Source organism: Nymphalis io, chromosome 22, assembly GCF_905147045.1.
Source record: "Nymphalis io chromosome 22, ilAglIoxx1.1, whole genome shotgun sequence".
NCBI classification, from domain to species: Eukaryota; Metazoa; Arthropoda; class Insecta; order Lepidoptera; family Nymphalidae; genus Nymphalis; species Nymphalis io.
This window is the reverse complement of record NC_065909.1, coordinates 6094179-6111952: the sequence shown is the minus strand read 5'-3', so window position 1 is coordinate 6111952 and position 17774 is coordinate 6094179. Positions and strand designations below refer to the sequence as shown.

The following is a 17774-nucleotide window of genomic DNA, read 5'->3' as shown; positions in this document are numbered from 1 at the left end:
AAATAATTTTTTTTTCATAAGGAACGAACATCAAAGACGAAAACAGTATCTCAATTAAAAACATTCAAGCATACAAATCTTTGTTTTATGAAAACCAAAATAATTCCATCAAAGTCGATCACTAACTAAACTGTATAAACGCTAACAGACAAAACCGTCAGTGGATGTATAAAATAGACCAGTGTTGTTATTTCAACGAAAATACACGGAAATAAGACAATTAACTTATCATAATAGATAAATGCGCACCAAACTAAATGTTGACGTTTTTTACTTATATTTAATTTGTTGATAAACAAAGTACGACAACTGGTTCCGCTCTAAAACTATTATCCGACCCGACGTTTTTGTGAGCATAGAAATAGCTCGTAAAAAGTGGTGGACACAAAAAATAAAATAGACGCTTCCTTCCTGTCAATTGAGAATTATGCGAGGATTTAATTGGAATGTTCCTAATCTTCCTTTATCTTCGACTACGACACTACCAGTTTTTTAATGTGACATGTTTATATATTTTATTTTATAACCGTACCGTAACAGCATGTGAATGTCCCACTGCTGGCCTAAAGGCCTCCTCTCCTCTTTTTGAGGAGAAGGTTTGGAGCTCATTCCACCACGTTGCTCCAATGCGGGTTGGTGGAATACACATGTGGCAGAATTTCAGGGAAATTAGACACATGCAGGTTTCCTCTGCACACTACGCCCGATCATCATTCCTGCCAGATATCACTGCAAGTGATACCTTTGCATACTTTATGTACAACCTGTTATTTTATATAATGTTTGTAAATCATGTGCAATAAAGAGTTCATAAATAAAAAAAAACAATAACAATATTTTTACTACTACCACTTACCATCAGGTGAAGTAGTCATTTGCCCTCCTGGGAAATATAAATAATAATAATAATAATAAATATACATAATTTTATTTTAAAAATATTAAAGTTAAATTATTTATATTTTATTTGTATAATAATCGTATTAACTAATAAATAAATACCACATTAAAATGCTTAATATTTGTAATGTTTTTTGATCACACCACACACATTGCAAAATTTTGATCGTGCAATAATGAAATATATATATATATATACATTTTTAATAGGATTAACACACAGTTAATCCTATTAAAAATGTATATATAAATATGTAAAAAAAAACGACAGAATAGTATAGATTCTACGATCAGTTTCGGATTTATTTTTTATAACATACGAGTTGTGCTCTGCGGTGTCCCCTGCTAGGAATATGTCAGATATTGAAAAACTAAATTTTCTATGATCTCAACCCAAAATGATAAGATGTCACTTAACTTTTTGAGCATTAATACGTAAATAGTGTATAGTTGAATGAACAAAGACTATTAAATTTGAATTTTTCATCCCTGTTTCATACACCTAATGGCCGATAAGAATCTACATTAAAATAAAGCACATGTTTTTCGGGCAGTCTTCTTAGTTTGACATATTATAAACTAAAAAAATAAATAAAGCGGCCGCCGTCCGCTACCGCATGCGTTTCGCGGCAATGCTATCGCTTTGCGCATATGTATATACCTGTACCTACAGTTCGCCAGATTTGTTGACGTTTTAGGTCATTGCTCCGCGTGTTGCAGTAAACGGGTAAACGCAAAAACATATACAAATCCTTGCACATACAAAACCTTCACCTTGTTCGGTTTTACGACCAAATCTGTTGTTACTGATTATCACCTGTCAACTTTATAATCACATTTTGTTCCTGGGTTATTCGTGTTGTATAATTTTATCGTATTTTTTAGTTATATTGGCAAATAAAACTGCTATGCCTCGAGCCATGGGCACTGATACTCGCCCGGGCGATTGCGGGTATACCATGCTCAGCCTGCTACATCGTGTTACCGATCTATTTAAAGGAAATCAGTGATATAGATCTAAGGGGAGCGCTTGGATCTTTACTTATACTAAATAGGTATATTGAAAATTACAACCCTAAAACTGGAATTGATAAACTTGTTTATATAACCAAGAAACCTATAACCACAAATGTTGTATTTTTTTCTAGAAATATTGGCTATCTAGCTAGCTATGTGTTCGCGGATCTGCTTCAAGTGACCACTATGCTCTGGATGGGGCTGTTAGTTCCAACTGTAGTGTTTTTTATTTTCTTGATAATGCCAGAAACGCCAGAGTTCCTCGTGAAACAGGGCAAAGTTGATGTAAGTATTGTGTATTGAATGTTCTAGAAGATTTTATATAACCGGTAATATCTGGTTTTCATCTAACTGAATACAGTTAAAACACAAATATATTCTTTAGCAAACTTTTTCTGCTACTAATTAAACAACAATGTAGATTATAAAAAAAGATGAATTTATTTATTTATGTCCGCTTCCTTTATATAAAAAAAAACGTAATTGTACGTCAACAAATTAATTCTTATAAGTTTTGTCCATTATATGCGACTCGCGAAACGTTTTTATGCGAAAGCATTCAAATTACGACTCGTAAACAATTCTACGGACGTCCGTACGCAAAATGAATCGTTTATTGAATATAGTAACTGGACATAAATAAATCATCACATACGACTTTTTAGCGTTTAACTCTCACTTTTTTCACAGGAAGCTAAAACTGTCTTAGCTTGGTTGCGTGGTTTGAGCGTGTTAGACCGTTCTCTTGAACAGGAGATAGACAACATCGTGAAAGTTGAAAAACTGGCCAAGGCTGATCCTAAGTCTGTCTGGATGATTATTTGTGAGTATATTATTTTTATATATACATTCTAGGAAGGCAGACAAGCAAATAGGTCATCTGATTGTAAGTGATTCATCCTATAACAAGTACTACTGACTATGCTGTCAATTCTCCATGAATCTAAGTTATTATATCCCTTATCCCTCACAATTACTCGGTGATGTTATTTAAGCCCTACCACCGTTAAAATTACCTTATTAAATTGTACCTGGTGTTTAAGGACGAACTCAATTTACAAATTAGTGTCTAAGCTCTTCTGAATATTTGAATCAAATAATTACCGTAGATATTTTTTTTATAATTATTTTTTTTAAAGTTACTTACCTAGCCATTTCTATAATTAGTATTAGGAATTTCTAGTGATAAGGATAACAAAATTGTTAAGTTACATAAGCGTTATTGATTCTAAGGTATAACGAGATCGAAAGGACATTCCCACTTGTATGACAAATACTGTAAGTAGGTCACTTGTACATTTGCATTTGATTTGCATCAATTGTTTTGTTGTATTCATATTTTGTATCTGTTGTATTAGTTGTACTTTTGTTCCTACCCTTGTCGTACCCTTTCATACGACCTAGAATTTATAGTTGTTCTGACCATGATATTTATGGTGAGATTTTCTGTATTCACTTTAGTTTTTCTTATTCAAAAACATATGGGTCATATGTCTATTTAACTTTAAAAAAAACTATTTTCTTTTCTTATTTGAAATAAAGAACATCTAAAGTAACGAATTCAAATTTTTCTAACATTGAGATATAGAAGTGGGAATTTATAATTTATGTCAACTATTCCTGTAATTACGGTTTTACTGCCTCATTGGTATACTGGCTTACATATGAGGCAAGCCTGAGGCCCTGAATATAAAAACCTCGTGACGGCCCACTAAAAAGTTATTGGGGTTTTGTGATAATTCTCAGTAGCAACCCGGACTCTGGAAGCACGTGGTCATTAGTTCTGCGCTAGAACCCTTTCTGCTCGTGTCGTATTTGTCGTCCTATAGAATTATAAGTGTAAAGGAATAGAGAGTGCACTTATATTTGCGCACACACACTTGTGTACTATAATATGCCTTACGCAGTTTTCCCATCACCTTTGAGAGATCCATCATGGCAGTAATCGATCTGGAGGACATTACCATCATCAAAATTCTAAAATTTAAATTTTAATTGTGTTTTAATCTTCTATATTTCAGTAAAAGACAAAGCCACCTTCAAGGCGTTCATCATCACCCTGGTGATTAAAATCACTCAACAGTTTGATGGCTACCTGATCGTCCTTATATACGCTGGTTTCGTCTTCGAACGAGCCTCAGAATCCATCAGCTTGAAACTGAGCCCGAACAAGCAGGTGATGATGATCGGTCTGGTGCAACTCTTGGGTTCTACAGTTGCGACTTGTATTGTAGAGAAAACTGGAAGAAAGGTAATTGAATAAAGATAATTTAATAGACACATAATAAAATCTCAAATATATAGCTAATAAGCTATATAGCTTATTTCAACCAAAATGGAAGCTGAAATAAATAACAACAATGACATTGAATTGACACGATGTCATTGATCATCTTTAAAAATCTATGATAGGTTATAAAGGTATTAATTAGGAATTTGCGAACCAATGACGCTTTGAATGTCGGCAAAGTTGTTATCGCTACTTTAGAAGTAAAATTAAAGTGAATATACTTATATGTATACCGTAACCGTACCGTAACAGCCTGTGAATGTCCCACTGCTGGGCTAAAGGCCTCCTCTCCTCTTTTTGAGGAGAAGGTTTGGAGCTTATTCCACCACGCTGCTCCAATGCGGGTTGGTAGAATTCACATGTGGCATAATTTCAGTGAAATTAAACACATGCAGGTTTCCTCACGATGTTTTCCTTCACCGTAAAGCACGAGATGAATTATAATCACAAATTAAGCACATGAAAATTCAGTGGTGCTTGCCCGGGTTTGAACCCACGATCATCGGTTAAGATTCACGCGTTCTTACCACAGGGCCATTGTATTGTATCGTGTAAAGATATTTTAATCAAGAACTGTTTGTGGTAAATATATAACAGAGCTATTAGCAAATCGCATGGAATATGAAAATCCACGGATTGGAATAGGCTATATCTATATACACAGACTGTATGAAAATCCTTACAGCTGTTTTCGAGTTTATCGCGTTCAGACAGATTTACAGACAGGCAGACGTGACGGGGGCATTTTGTTTTATAATATGTAATTGTATGAATATGAAGTAGCTGCGCTTCGCAATTTCACCCAATTTAAATTTAGACTATTGACGTGACAAGCATGAATTTCATTTTATTATTCGTTTGTCTTCTTTTGTTTCATTCTCAAACTATCTTAATCTCCAGCGTTTACTTTACATTCTTCATATTTGAATTTTTTTTCCAGCTTCTTTTAGTATCCACGTCGTTCGCGGTAGGCGTGGGAATGTTGGCTCTGTCCGCATGGTTCTACTTGACAGGCATCGGCATATGGTTACCGGGCTGGCTTCCAGTCTTCGCCATGTGTCTCTGTATCTTCGCTGATGCTGCCGGATTTCAACCTATATCGTATATAATTATCACGGACTTATTTACTTTCCAAGTAAGGTTTTGTAATTAACAAGCTTATATATAACTTAACTTCATTGGTTAAATCTTGCAAATGAATTTTAAATATAAGTTCCACCCAAACAAGCTGAGCTGAGTTTTAATTCTGGTAACAATACGGACAATTTTACTTAGTATACTAAATTTTTAATTCATTGGTTTCCATTCGATACGAGATTGAAACAAAACTTCATTTTATAATGGAATTTATTTTTAGCTTGGTATTTTCAATTTTGTTACTAATGTGCATATGCATAAATATTAGTAGATTCAAACAAACTCTTAAACTGACCAAAATCTTGAAAGTAACTTTAGAATAATTTCAATCCTACCTAATTATTGAGTGTATTGCACTTTGTCACTACCACATTTTATTTCAAGGTTCAAAAGTGTAAAAGTGGTACTGGAACTTACGCCCTTATTCTCATCTAAAATTATCCATAACGTCAAAATTTAATAATTCCTTTTATATAGTTAAAATAAATCCTTAAGATAACCGATCTTACTTACATAAACATTATTTAGCGGTGAACGCTTAAACTATGCTGTGTCTTTTTCCTTCGAATGTCAAATCAATAGTAACAGAAAGAGCGAAAACAGTATTTATCAGGTAACCAATACTACCTTGGAGTAATAGTGCAATGCCTTTTATTAAAAATATAACACCTTGCGTTATTGCCTCTACTGGTGACAGGAGGGCTGGTAGATTTTCGCCCAAAGGATCGGAATTGCGATTCAAAGCGGAAATGCTGCATTTTTGCAACCATTCCACGCGGTCGTGATTTGAACAGTAGCTATTTGTTATATACATTTAAGGCCTTTATGTAAATAATTCTTATACGAGTAACTAGTTAATTGTATAATTATACTTGAATACTAAAGTCCACATTTCCCTGTTTTCCAGCTACGCGGCACAGTGTCATCATTTGCGAATATCTGCGCTAAACTCAGCAACTTTGTCCAGATGAAGTGGTTCACTAAAGTCTGCGAGCTGATCAGCATTCATTGGACATTCTTATTTTTCGGCGTCGTATGCTTCTTCGCTTGTTTCTACACATTGATCTCCTTCCCTGAAACTAGACAAAAGTCCGTTGAGGAGATCTACGAGAAATTAAATAGGAATAAAAAGGAAGAAGATAGAATTAAGGCGGTTCCGTAACGTAACAATATTGTATGTTAATTATTTACAATTTGAATGCAATTTATTTTATTAGGATGTTGTGAAAGGTGTATCGAATTGTATTCGGTGATATATTTGATATCATCACGACTTACACCTTATATTGTTCCGTCCTAAGGATTTGTGCTTAATACAAATCAAGACTGTTCTAGAATAATTCCTGTTACGGATGAATCTCGCTTATTTTAGTCTTAAGAAAATATTTTATCACTAAGATTTAGTCAAAATTGATTTATGAAATTATTCTCGTCTTAATGTACTTAAAATGATTAGTTATAGAAACTTAATTATCTTTGTAGATTAATTATAAAATAAATGGAGAGCTTTAAAGTTGATTAAATAAATTTTAAAAGAAAATTAATATTTTCATACTGTTTTAAAGATCATTATCAAGTTTTAAATGTATTTATTATTTCTGTTAAGCTATTTAAAGTCTTACTAATAAATTAACCACATACGATCAAAATATTATTATAAGTTTTCTGGTTTTACTTATAAATAATTATCGAAAGAGGATAGAGGAATGGGTTTCTCATCTTCAAGGAAGCCTCGACATCGGAAAGTCCCGTGATTTGAAAACAATCAATTCTACTAATCTACCACCATTACGATATGTTTCCGATTCAATTGCAATCTAACTTTGACTGTATCCTATATATACATCATACAGTAAAGCGAATATAATATATATGGTAAATTAAATAAATGATTATTGAATTGCTAATGTATAGACGAAACTTTAGTACTGTGCACACGCAAATTGTTTTATTTGCTGGATTAAATTTAATTTTATAGCTTAACATCGCTACAGCACTCAATCAAAACTTACTTGAAAACTTAATTTATTAAGTGAACAAATGACTCATAATAATGATAATTATTATTCGATTACCGTGCAATGGTCAACCGTAGATGACCAAACAAAATGAATTAAATATAATATTTAATTATTTTGTAACTATTATTTAACATTTCCTTTGTGAAATATATTTTGGGGAGTTTTTCTCTTACGCGTATTCCTATCTCAACTCCCAGTATCAATTACTCTCTAGTACATGGCAACCCATATTCCATTAATTGTTCCGCATTGCCTTCTATTCACACATTCACACCGAACACTCTTTGACCTCATTAATTGTTTTTACGATGTAACATACAAGCACAGAGAGATCCAAGGGTGTCTAAGGTCCCTACAAACTCTGACATTCGAGGCACACAATTCTGAAAGGGTTAGAGTAAAATTATTGTATTTTTTGGCTATAATTAATGAATTTATTATTACAATGTACATGTTATGTTAAAACTAAAAAAACAATTTTTATTGTTTGTTAATTTAGTCCAGATAGTTTGTAAGTTATAAAATTATATGCATATAATGGAATTCGATTTAAACTTGTCAATTGTAACGATTGATATATTAAATAAAAATATTAGTTTTTAATATACATATATTGTTAAATTAATGTGTTTTCTCTGACCAAAATTATTTTTACGTAACTTAAAATCAAACAGTCTTATGTAACCAAGTTTTAATAAACGAATCTATACCTTATTCCAATCGGAGTAGGAATAAAAGTAAACAAACCTTAGATTTACAAATTGCATGTGATTTTCTAATTGTTCTGCTGTATTGCGCACTATAAACAATTTTTGATTAATTTATCTTTATTTATAATACACCACCATTCCACTTAACTAGTTATAACCACATTAATTTACCTTTCGAAGTTTCGATTACAACTTCGCGGACATTGAAAACGCCATTTTTTCTCGAATCCATTGTGAATATCATAGATTATTTAAGATCTCGACCTGGATGGGTTTGTTCCTGTTGTGGTTGGAATAGGCTATATGTATTTATACAAATAAAACGAAAAAAAGGGTTAAATTTATTCTATTTCAATTAATATATAATTTATATATAATAATACAACATGGATAAAACCGAGCGAAGATTGCGGATTCAAACCAGGAAAAGCACCACTGACTTTCACGTGCTTATTTGAGCTTACGATTGATATTATGCTCTTCGGTAATGGAAAACATCGTGAGTTTTCCTGTATGGTGTCATGTTTGGTGTGGTGGTGTGTGGTACGACCTTCGAATAAGAACCACGTTTTCTAACGAAGAACAAATTACATATTTTCAAAACATTTCACATTAACGAAATATAACGCCTGTAGATTTATAAGAGACATGTTGTAGGTATAATAATATACTATTTTTAATATAATTGGATGAAACTGCCTTGTACGTCTTTGCAGACGATTTAACCAGAATATATATATATATATATGGGTTATCTCGAATGCTGTCTGCTTTAGCTATAAAGTCCAAACTGTGACCAAGATCGTACAAACATCGGTCAGTATGCTTTGACGGATGGACTTTTGACCTTACTTTAATGCAACTCTCGCACAGCCTTTAACATCCTTTCGAAGGAGAAAGCTAGAAGCCTGAATTTTTATTAATCAAAAGAACACACTATGACTAATGTGTTTTTAAATTACATAATATTTAAACAAATACTTTATGAAATATCGCCAGTTGAAGTTCTCTAATTTTATCACACGCTCTATAAGTCATACAAGATTCAAATTTTAAATTCAGCTACTGTTTAACATATTAAATTAATGAAAAACTAATATTTTAGAAATGATAAAAATTATATATACAAAATACATATAATTATACTAATGCTTGCTACGGAACGTATGCGAGGATCTCTCCTGGGGGTTGCTGCGCGCAAAGTGATAAGTACTTGATCAAAAATTGTAAAAAAAGATTTCATAATAATAATAACATATTTATTCCTCAGGCAACAAGGCCCATACTTTTGGTACATGATAATTAAACATAACATTACATAATATACATTAATAATTAGAATCGCAATCACACTCACAATCACAATTACAAAAATAATTATAATTAAAATGTATAAAAATTAAAAATGAGCCAATTATATGACATGACTTGGTCAAAGTGAAATCATCTCATGTCGTATATACGTTTTGAGTATAGTGGTAAGAACGCGTGAACCTTAACCGATGAACGTGGGTTCAAACCCGGGCGAGCACCTCTGAATTTACATGTGCTTAATTTCTGTTTATAATTCATCTCGTGCTTTTCGGTGAAGGAAAACATCGTGAGGAAACCTGCATGTGTCTAATTTCATCGAAATTCTGCCACATGTGTATTCTACCAACCCGCACTGGAGCAGCGTGGTGGAATAAGCTCCAAACCTTCTCCTCAAAAAAGGGAGAGGAGGCCTTAGCCCAGCAGTGGGACATTTACAGGCTGTTACTGTATATGACATAAAAAAGATCAAATAATACATATATTGAGATAAAATAAAATAGGAAATTAAATTGATCGCGTATAATTTGTCACAAAATAAAAAACTAATCAATTATATTATTAACTAGTTGTTTATATTGTGTCAAATTAATAATACGAAGCTGACCTATTTCAAAAATAAAATGTAAAAACATCTCGCAACGCAGTCCGTCCCCGGAAAAATGTTCAGAGATCTCATGGCATCCTGGAGAGAGGTCTTGCCCCGAGTTTCGGGTTTCACCATACATTTTTTAAACTTGTCAATTGTAATGCAATCGTGAGCAAGTCCGTAGTTCGACTCACACTAGACCGACTTTCGGATGGCATGACCAGAACCCTTTTTTGACGGCTGGATCCGCGCCTGCCCCTACTAAGCAAGACAGTTATTTTATTTGATAACTTCAACAACTGTGTAATAAATTGTGTCTTAAATGTTTACTTACCAACATTTATGTGACCGTATCAATATTAGACAAATATACTATAACAAATAAATACTTTAAGCATTAAGTCATCACTTTGAAATACTTAATGAGTGGGTAGAAAGAGTTATTAGGACGATTTGCTATAAGCAAACTTGCCAAAAACAGTCACTGTTTGTAACGTAACGAATTACAAACACATATTTAACGAGCGCTCATGTTTTGTGATTAAACAATATTACGAAAACCACTTTACTTTTTACTTTATTTGTAAACTTTGTTCCAAGAATTTTTTTTATAATATTTTGATAATATATTTATTATTGTTTTATAAAAAAGAATACTAGGAATGCAGTTGTTAAGGAAAGTCTTATATTACAATTTACTCCTTCAATTTAGCGTTCAGCTTGTGTTATTGGTGGGGCGACAATAACCGAAGGGATCAGAATCGAACCTGCGATTTTTAAATCGGTAGGCAGACCGTAAACCATTGCGCTATTGTCGCTTAAAAATGTCTTGAAGCATAACGAGTAACGACACTATTTTATATAACCTTTTTTTGATGACGAAACCGTAAAAAAGCTATATGTCTGCTACCGAGAGCCGTTATTAAAGTGTTAAAAAATTTGATTTCGTAATTATTATTTAACAATTTCATTTGCGTAATTTCACATCATAATGATAATTAATGTTGAGATCATTGAAATATCAGTCAAATAACTATTTTTTTTATTTCTCTGTACTTTCCCCGACCCTTCATATACGGGCATAGCAGCGGCATAAACTAGTATTAAAATTAATAAATCTGAAACTTCTATTAATATTCCAATAGCACAGAAACAATACCATTAAAATCAAGTTTATTTTAGTCACAATATTTACCGAAAATAACTTTTAAGGTAATACTAACAAAATCTCACGATTTTAAACAAATATGCGATGTTATGTGCCAAATATTTAACACCATTTTATCAACTACGAGTGAGAATTTAATACCTAAAGGCAATTATTATTATTATTTTGTTTGCCCAATTATCAAAATTGAACCATAATCATTATTGAAAACATATATTAATTGCAATATTTGGAACATTTTTTTAACTACCAAACAGAAAAAGTTTTTACTGATTTTAATATTTTTTGTGTAAACAATAACTGTAAAACATTTCAAATCAATATCATAAACGATGCGTCATTTGCATACCTGTATTCCTGATGAAAATCAAAAAAATATATTTATATTCTATTTTCGAATTTGTAGAAAATCATAAAAAAAGTAGTTTAATGACAGATTTTTTTTCTGAGGCAAGATGTAATTCGTTGATCCTAAAATATAATTATGTTTTTTTAGTACCTATACGGATAGAATTTCCTGTGACGTAATCAAAACGAGAGTCTCTTAAAGCACTTTAACTATCTTTGAACTACTCTGGCTACATTATGGTAATATATATATTATAATTATGGTAATTATCTTATAGCTTGGACATATTTTATCAGCATAGTAAATTAATAAAAAGAAAATCAGTTTTATTGTTAGTTTGTTTTTACCGGATTTTTACGGAAACAAATTAGACTAACAGGACCTTTAACATTATTGTTACATGATAATATAGCTATATAGTATGTTATTTGTAAAGAAAAGTCACCGATAAAATTAAATTAATTATTTATTTATTGATAAGAGAAACACCTTCGGCATATTCACAAAATTAACACTAAAAAATTTGATAATAGGCTAGTACGGTGTGATACACCATTACAGGCATTTTTAAGAAAGATAATTGTTAAACAAAAATATGATGCACTTTATATGTGTGTGTATATATGTTAATTAACATTATACGTATATCTTTATTAAATTTGCACGACATATAAGCAGAATATAAAGAAATTTATTTTCAGTTTTAGTAAGCCGATTATTTAATATTTTTTTATTCAAGTTTAGACACTAATTACACAGCAAGCTTTATAGAGAGCAAAAAAAATATTAACTAACTGGATTTTCATGGGGATAGAAAGAAAATGTTTTAGTTTCATCATCGAATGTAAAGTAGTTTTTTTTCAAATAGTCCTCACGAATTTATAAGGAACAGTATAAGAAAGGGGCGGATTTAACACCTTAGTTGACCTATGGTATTGTTGTGCCGACGGAAGCTTGCCACCCTCCAGTTGATTTTTTAATAATCGGGATCATCATACGGATAATTTTCTTTTGCGGCCACTCGGCCTTTGATAGGCCTGGAACCTATGTCGAGATACGATAATCCTGTTCCATGGTCGCGTCCTTAATAGTAATGATTTTATTTTTATTTTATTATGAAATCTTTCATTCTATTATTTAATATCTTAATTGTTTTTAATTTGTTACAATTGTGAATACACGTATTTTTGTGAGCTGTATTTATGTTTATGATTTTGTAATATACTTGTCGTTTTAACCTTAAAGTAAGACAGCACGTAATTAAGGTCCTATCCATTTATTACTTTTTTTTGGTTGTATTTAAAAAATTAATAAAGATAAGCTTAGCGATAAAACCTATGTACATATCATTATTTTTTTTTTTTTGTTTAAAACTGTATTCTATTTTTGAATTTTTAGGGACACTGAGAATTAATACAGTAACAGCCTGTTAATGTCCCAATGCTGGGCTGAGACCTCCTCTCCCTTTTAAGGAGAAGTTTTGGAGCTTATTATATATATATATATATATATATATATATATATATATATATATATATATATATATATATATATATAAAAATATATATATATATATATATATATATTAATAATATATATATATATATATATATATATATATATATATATATATTATTAATAGAGCTGTCGAAAATAAATATTACGTACTGGCTGTTGATAAATTAATAATTAGTCTGTCGTTGAAATAGAAATTAGGCAGCAGTTGAATTTTTTTATATATATATTATGAATGACGTGATATGGAAATTAAAAATTAATACATTTCTATGAAACTACTCCACACTTTTAGCAACCGTAGCGCTTGTGTTTAATTAGCTCAAAGACTGAAACCTTGCCTGTACTAATTTATAACGATTACGATACGGGTCTGACATTTGATTAGTTTTCTATTAGCGTTTACGATTGTAGAATGTCAACTTGGCTAAAGCGGCTGAAGCCACAGGACTATGTATTTGACGGCTTATATTTTTTTAAATTTACACATGTGCGATCCATTTTATAAAATTTTTGTTCTTTATTTTTTTATTGTACCTCTTACATATTAATAACCAACGTTATAATTATTTATGGTTAATGTTTAATTAATAAACAACATTAGTAAATACCTGATATAGGTATTTTTCAGTATTTTCAAAGATATCAAACGATACTTAAATGAATTCATATAAATAACAGTTCAGATAACTTATCTGTCTTGAATCATGAATTCTCATAGTGATGCTACTTGTAATTTGTTTAAATTTACATTACAAAGACTTGATGGAATTTAAAGATAAGCTTATATCAAGAGAGAAAGGAAGAAAAGGCTGTAGGTAAAGATAATGACAAAGTTTATACAAAGTTATTTCCTTGCTGGTAGGACCTTGTGCAAGCCCGTCTGGATAGATACCACCCACTCAACAGCAATCAGTATTGTTCTGTTCCGGTTTGTAGCCACAATGGCTCACACACCCTGAGTGACTAATCACTACCATTTTTTATAATAAGATAGGCTAAATCGTAACATAAGTTTTTCTAAAACACTAGTTTGGGGATTTCAATACATACTTATAGATTTATAAATAGTTACTGTCTAAAATCGGTTTCGACCGCGTGTACCCTTGTCAACGTGTATAGAAAAATTCATGGCCATAGGTTGAGTAATTAAGACGTGAAGACAAAAAAAATAAACAAATTTAATTTTGTATCTATAATATTAGTAAGCCTGAAATGTAGTTTTCATGATGCATACTAACTGATCGATCTTTTCTAATTACACAATATCACGTAATGAAAAAAGAAAAAGCCAACTTTATTTTATTGTTGTTATCTTCTTTGAGAACATAGTTAGGTTTAGTGTAGTTGACTATGAGGTACTTTAACTAGTAGCGCCCCTAGCGGATGCACAGATGAACTAAGCTTGACACTGTAAGCTTTTATAATAAAGACAACCATTCGGAGAAGACAAACCAAACACCAACATTGACAACAGCCACTGGGTCATTGAGACCCTGGCCCTTCGGGCCAAAATGAAAAGACGCGGAAGGTAAACCTGTCGGTGAGGAATAGTCCGAGTAAAAGGGGCAACCCCGAGGTCCGTAGCCAGACTGGTCAAGGTCAATCAGGAGGAACCAACTCTCTCTTTTATAATTTACTTCACCAACTTCCAAGATCGAAACAAGAAGGTTTTCACGTTTTGCTAGTATGAGTTGCAAATTTGACAAGATTTACGAATATAAATTACAAGATTTTCAGATTGTATCATTCTGTTGAAAATCACAAATTTGACGTTTATATAGAAAAATAATAATTATGCGTGTACGACGATATTTTGGGAGTCAACTAGCTATATACGTTATGGGAGGCTCCCGTCACAATGAGAAGCGACATAATTATAGTTTATCGGCTGTCTACTCCTAATATTTTAATAAATGAGGAATAACCATTTCTATACTTATCTAATGATACCGATCCTAATATTAGGTCCTTACATATGAAATTAGCGTTTTGTCGTACTGACCACTTTGATCTGAAATATCTCCTCTTTGGTTAAGAACTCCAAATTCAAATTTATAAATTCATTTAGCTGGTACATTTGAGTTTTGAAAATATTCATTCATTTGTTTTTTCCTCATTATTTTTTTCTTTGGCGTCGCTTATTACCACACAATAGAAAACATGAAATATCGGTATACGAGTACGAGTTCTACCGTGGCACCAGTGCTGCAGAAACAGCTCGAAGGATTAATGATGTGTACGGCGCTGGTGTCGCAAAAGAAAGCACGGTACGTTTTTGATTTCAACGTTTTCGTTCTGGAAATTTCGACCTTCATAACCAACCCCGTGGACGGTCGGAGACCAAAGTGGAAAATGAAGAATTAAAGGTTATTGTGGAAGCAGATTCATAACAAAGCACTTCAGAGATAGCTACAGGCTTCGGTGTGTGAAGTGATAAAACTGTATTAATCCACTTGAAGCAAATCGGGAAAGTAAAAAAAACTTGTCGAGATGGCCTAGTGGTTAGAACGCGTGAATCTTAACCGATGATCGTGGGTTCAAACCCGGGCAAGCACCACTGAATTTTCATGTGCTTAATTTGTGTTTATAATTCATCTCGTGCTTGACGGTGAAGGAAAACATCGTGAGGAAACCTGCATGTGTCTAATTTCATTGAAATTCTGCCACATGTGTATTCTACCAACACGCATTGGAGCAGCGTGGTGGAATAAGCTCCAAACCTTCTCCTCAAAAGGGAGAGGAGGCCTTAGCCCAGCAGTGGGACATTAACAGGCTGTTACTGTACTGTAAAAAAACTTGAACGATGGGTACCTCATGAATTCAGTAAATCGAACTTGCAAACACGCGTCGACTGCTGTGTTACTTTGCTCAACCGACACAATAATGAAGGGATTTTAAATCGAATCATTACTTGTGATGAAAATTGGATACCTTACGATAATCGAAAGCGCTCGTCGCAATATCTGAACCTGCACAACAAACAACCACTAAGTCAGATGAGCTACAATTGGAATGTCTGTGACATCCACCGTACTCCCCGGACCTTGCTCCAACAGATTACCATTTTTTCCGAAATTTGGACAACTTCTTACAAGGAAAAAAATTCAATTCCGATGCGTCAGTCCAAACCGCGTTCAAAAAGTTTATTGGTTCTCGCCCCCATGATTTTTTTTAGTAAAGGGATCAATGAAAGTGCATAGATAACAACGGTGCATACTTTGATTAATTAAATATATTTTACAAAAAAAATTGACTTTATTATATATTCCTCCCGTACAAAACGCCAATTTAATATGTAAGGACCTAATATAATAGAACAGTTTTGACCATTGACATTGAAAGTTATCTTTGTTTTTCAAAACAACTCAACAAACAAAGTATACTTTATTTAAGTAAGCTCTTAAAGCATTTTGACCATGAATAAACACCACCACTTCAGCAACTAGGTTCGAGATGAACCGATGAGAACTTTAGTAAATGTTTAGTTTTTATATATCCACTTTGTTGTAACTAGGTAATTTTTGTTTAATTAGTACCAGGAATCATCCCCTCATCAGATTCACTACCGCCAAACAGCAATACTTAGTATAATTGTCGTTTTCCGGTTTGAAGAGCGACCGAGCCATTTAAACTAGAGGCACAAGGGACATCATTATCATTTAAAGTATTAGCAACGCAGCAAGAACAAAGATTTAAATTTTAATATTGCTATGCAGTATAGTTTTTTATAATAAAGTGTTTGTTTTATTTGCTTGCCCAGTCTCTCGCCCCTCAGATGAGATAGATATCGAGTCACGCGCTTGTAAAGGGATCGGTAAAATGAAAACAAGCACCCGACCTCTCTGATCCGTGTCGACGGCGACCAATGCAAAGACTTTTAATGAGTAAGAATCCCACATATCTCAATTTCCCAACGGCAACCGTATCTTGAGATTTCCTCAACGTGAAAAAAAAAATACGATTAAAAAACAATATACTTAATTCAATCCCATTGCAAGCTAAATATTTTATATATAATTACATACTACTTCCTGGGAACTATTATATTTATATTATTCAAACTAATATGTAATATAAGAAAAACTCTGGAATGTGCATATATGTATACCTATGTTTAATATAATTTGTGTGGCTGTTAACGTTTAGGGGTGTGTGTGTGTGTGTATATATATATATATATATATATGTGAGAGAGACAATGAGTTAAAAAGAGCTAAAAAAATATCCAAAAATACAATAATTAGTAGATAGTAGATAGTTTTAATCTACCCAAAAAATGTCACAAGAGTCCATGTTAAACAAACGGACACTCTTCGGCGGACAGGAAGTGAGTTTTTGTTTGTTTACATTTTAATTTATAACTCCAACCAATGAACCGGGCGTCTAGTGAGCGGCGTGCATCCGCTGAGAATATACGTGCGCACGCGCTACTTTTATCCGTTCTTATTATTCGGTCGATCTTTCTGACGATAGGTTATTATATCAGTGCTTTATTAAATAAAAGTTTAAATAAATTGAATTTTATTGTTTTTTTTTTTATTCGTTTTCTTTTTAATTTAAGTGTTAAAAACGACTGTTGTGTGATATAATCGGCAAGATTTAAGAGAAAGTAACTTACTTATATTATTCTTACTCGACTGAACTGTGCGAATAATTAATAATGAATGGTTGTATACGAGTGTCAGAACGTAAGTATATATTTAATATTAGTTATTTAATAAATTCCATACTAAACAACAATATGTCAATAACATGTGTTTTCGT

The 17774-nt window shown here is 32.3% G+C and overlaps 2 protein-coding genes across 5 annotated transcripts in view; both read left to right on the top strand.

The window, feature by feature from the left end:
• The window catches only part of LOC126777209 (facilitated trehalose transporter Tret1-like), a 30474-nt gene extending 22574 nt beyond the window's left edge, over positions 1-7900 (top strand). For all 3 annotated transcript variants that reach the window (XM_050500189.1, XM_050500187.1, XM_050500190.1), the window contains 6 exons: positions 1786-1955; positions 2049-2202; positions 2608-2740; positions 3939-4168; positions 5148-5342; positions 6252-7900. In XM_050500189.1, coding sequence (XP_050356146.1) covers positions 1786-1955; positions 2049-2202; positions 2608-2740; positions 3939-4168; positions 5148-5342; positions 6252-6506 — 1137 coding nt within the window. In that variant the 3' untranslated portion in view covers positions 6507-7900. The remainder of the gene's footprint in view (positions 1-1785; positions 1956-2048; positions 2203-2607; positions 2741-3938; positions 4169-5147; positions 5343-6251) is intronic.
• Positions 7901-17552: 9652 nt separating this feature from the next.
• The window catches only part of LOC126777202 (solute carrier family 2, facilitated glucose transporter member 8-like), a 37447-nt gene continuing 37225 nt past the window's right edge, over positions 17553-17774 (top strand). The window contains exon 1 of one of the 2 annotated variants that reach the window (XM_050500177.1): positions 17553-17698. The gene's annotated coding sequence lies outside the window, so the exon portion shown is untranslated. Of the gene's footprint in view, positions 17720-17774 lie in introns of both variants that reach the window. The other variant, XM_050500178.1, reaches the window with a different exon arrangement.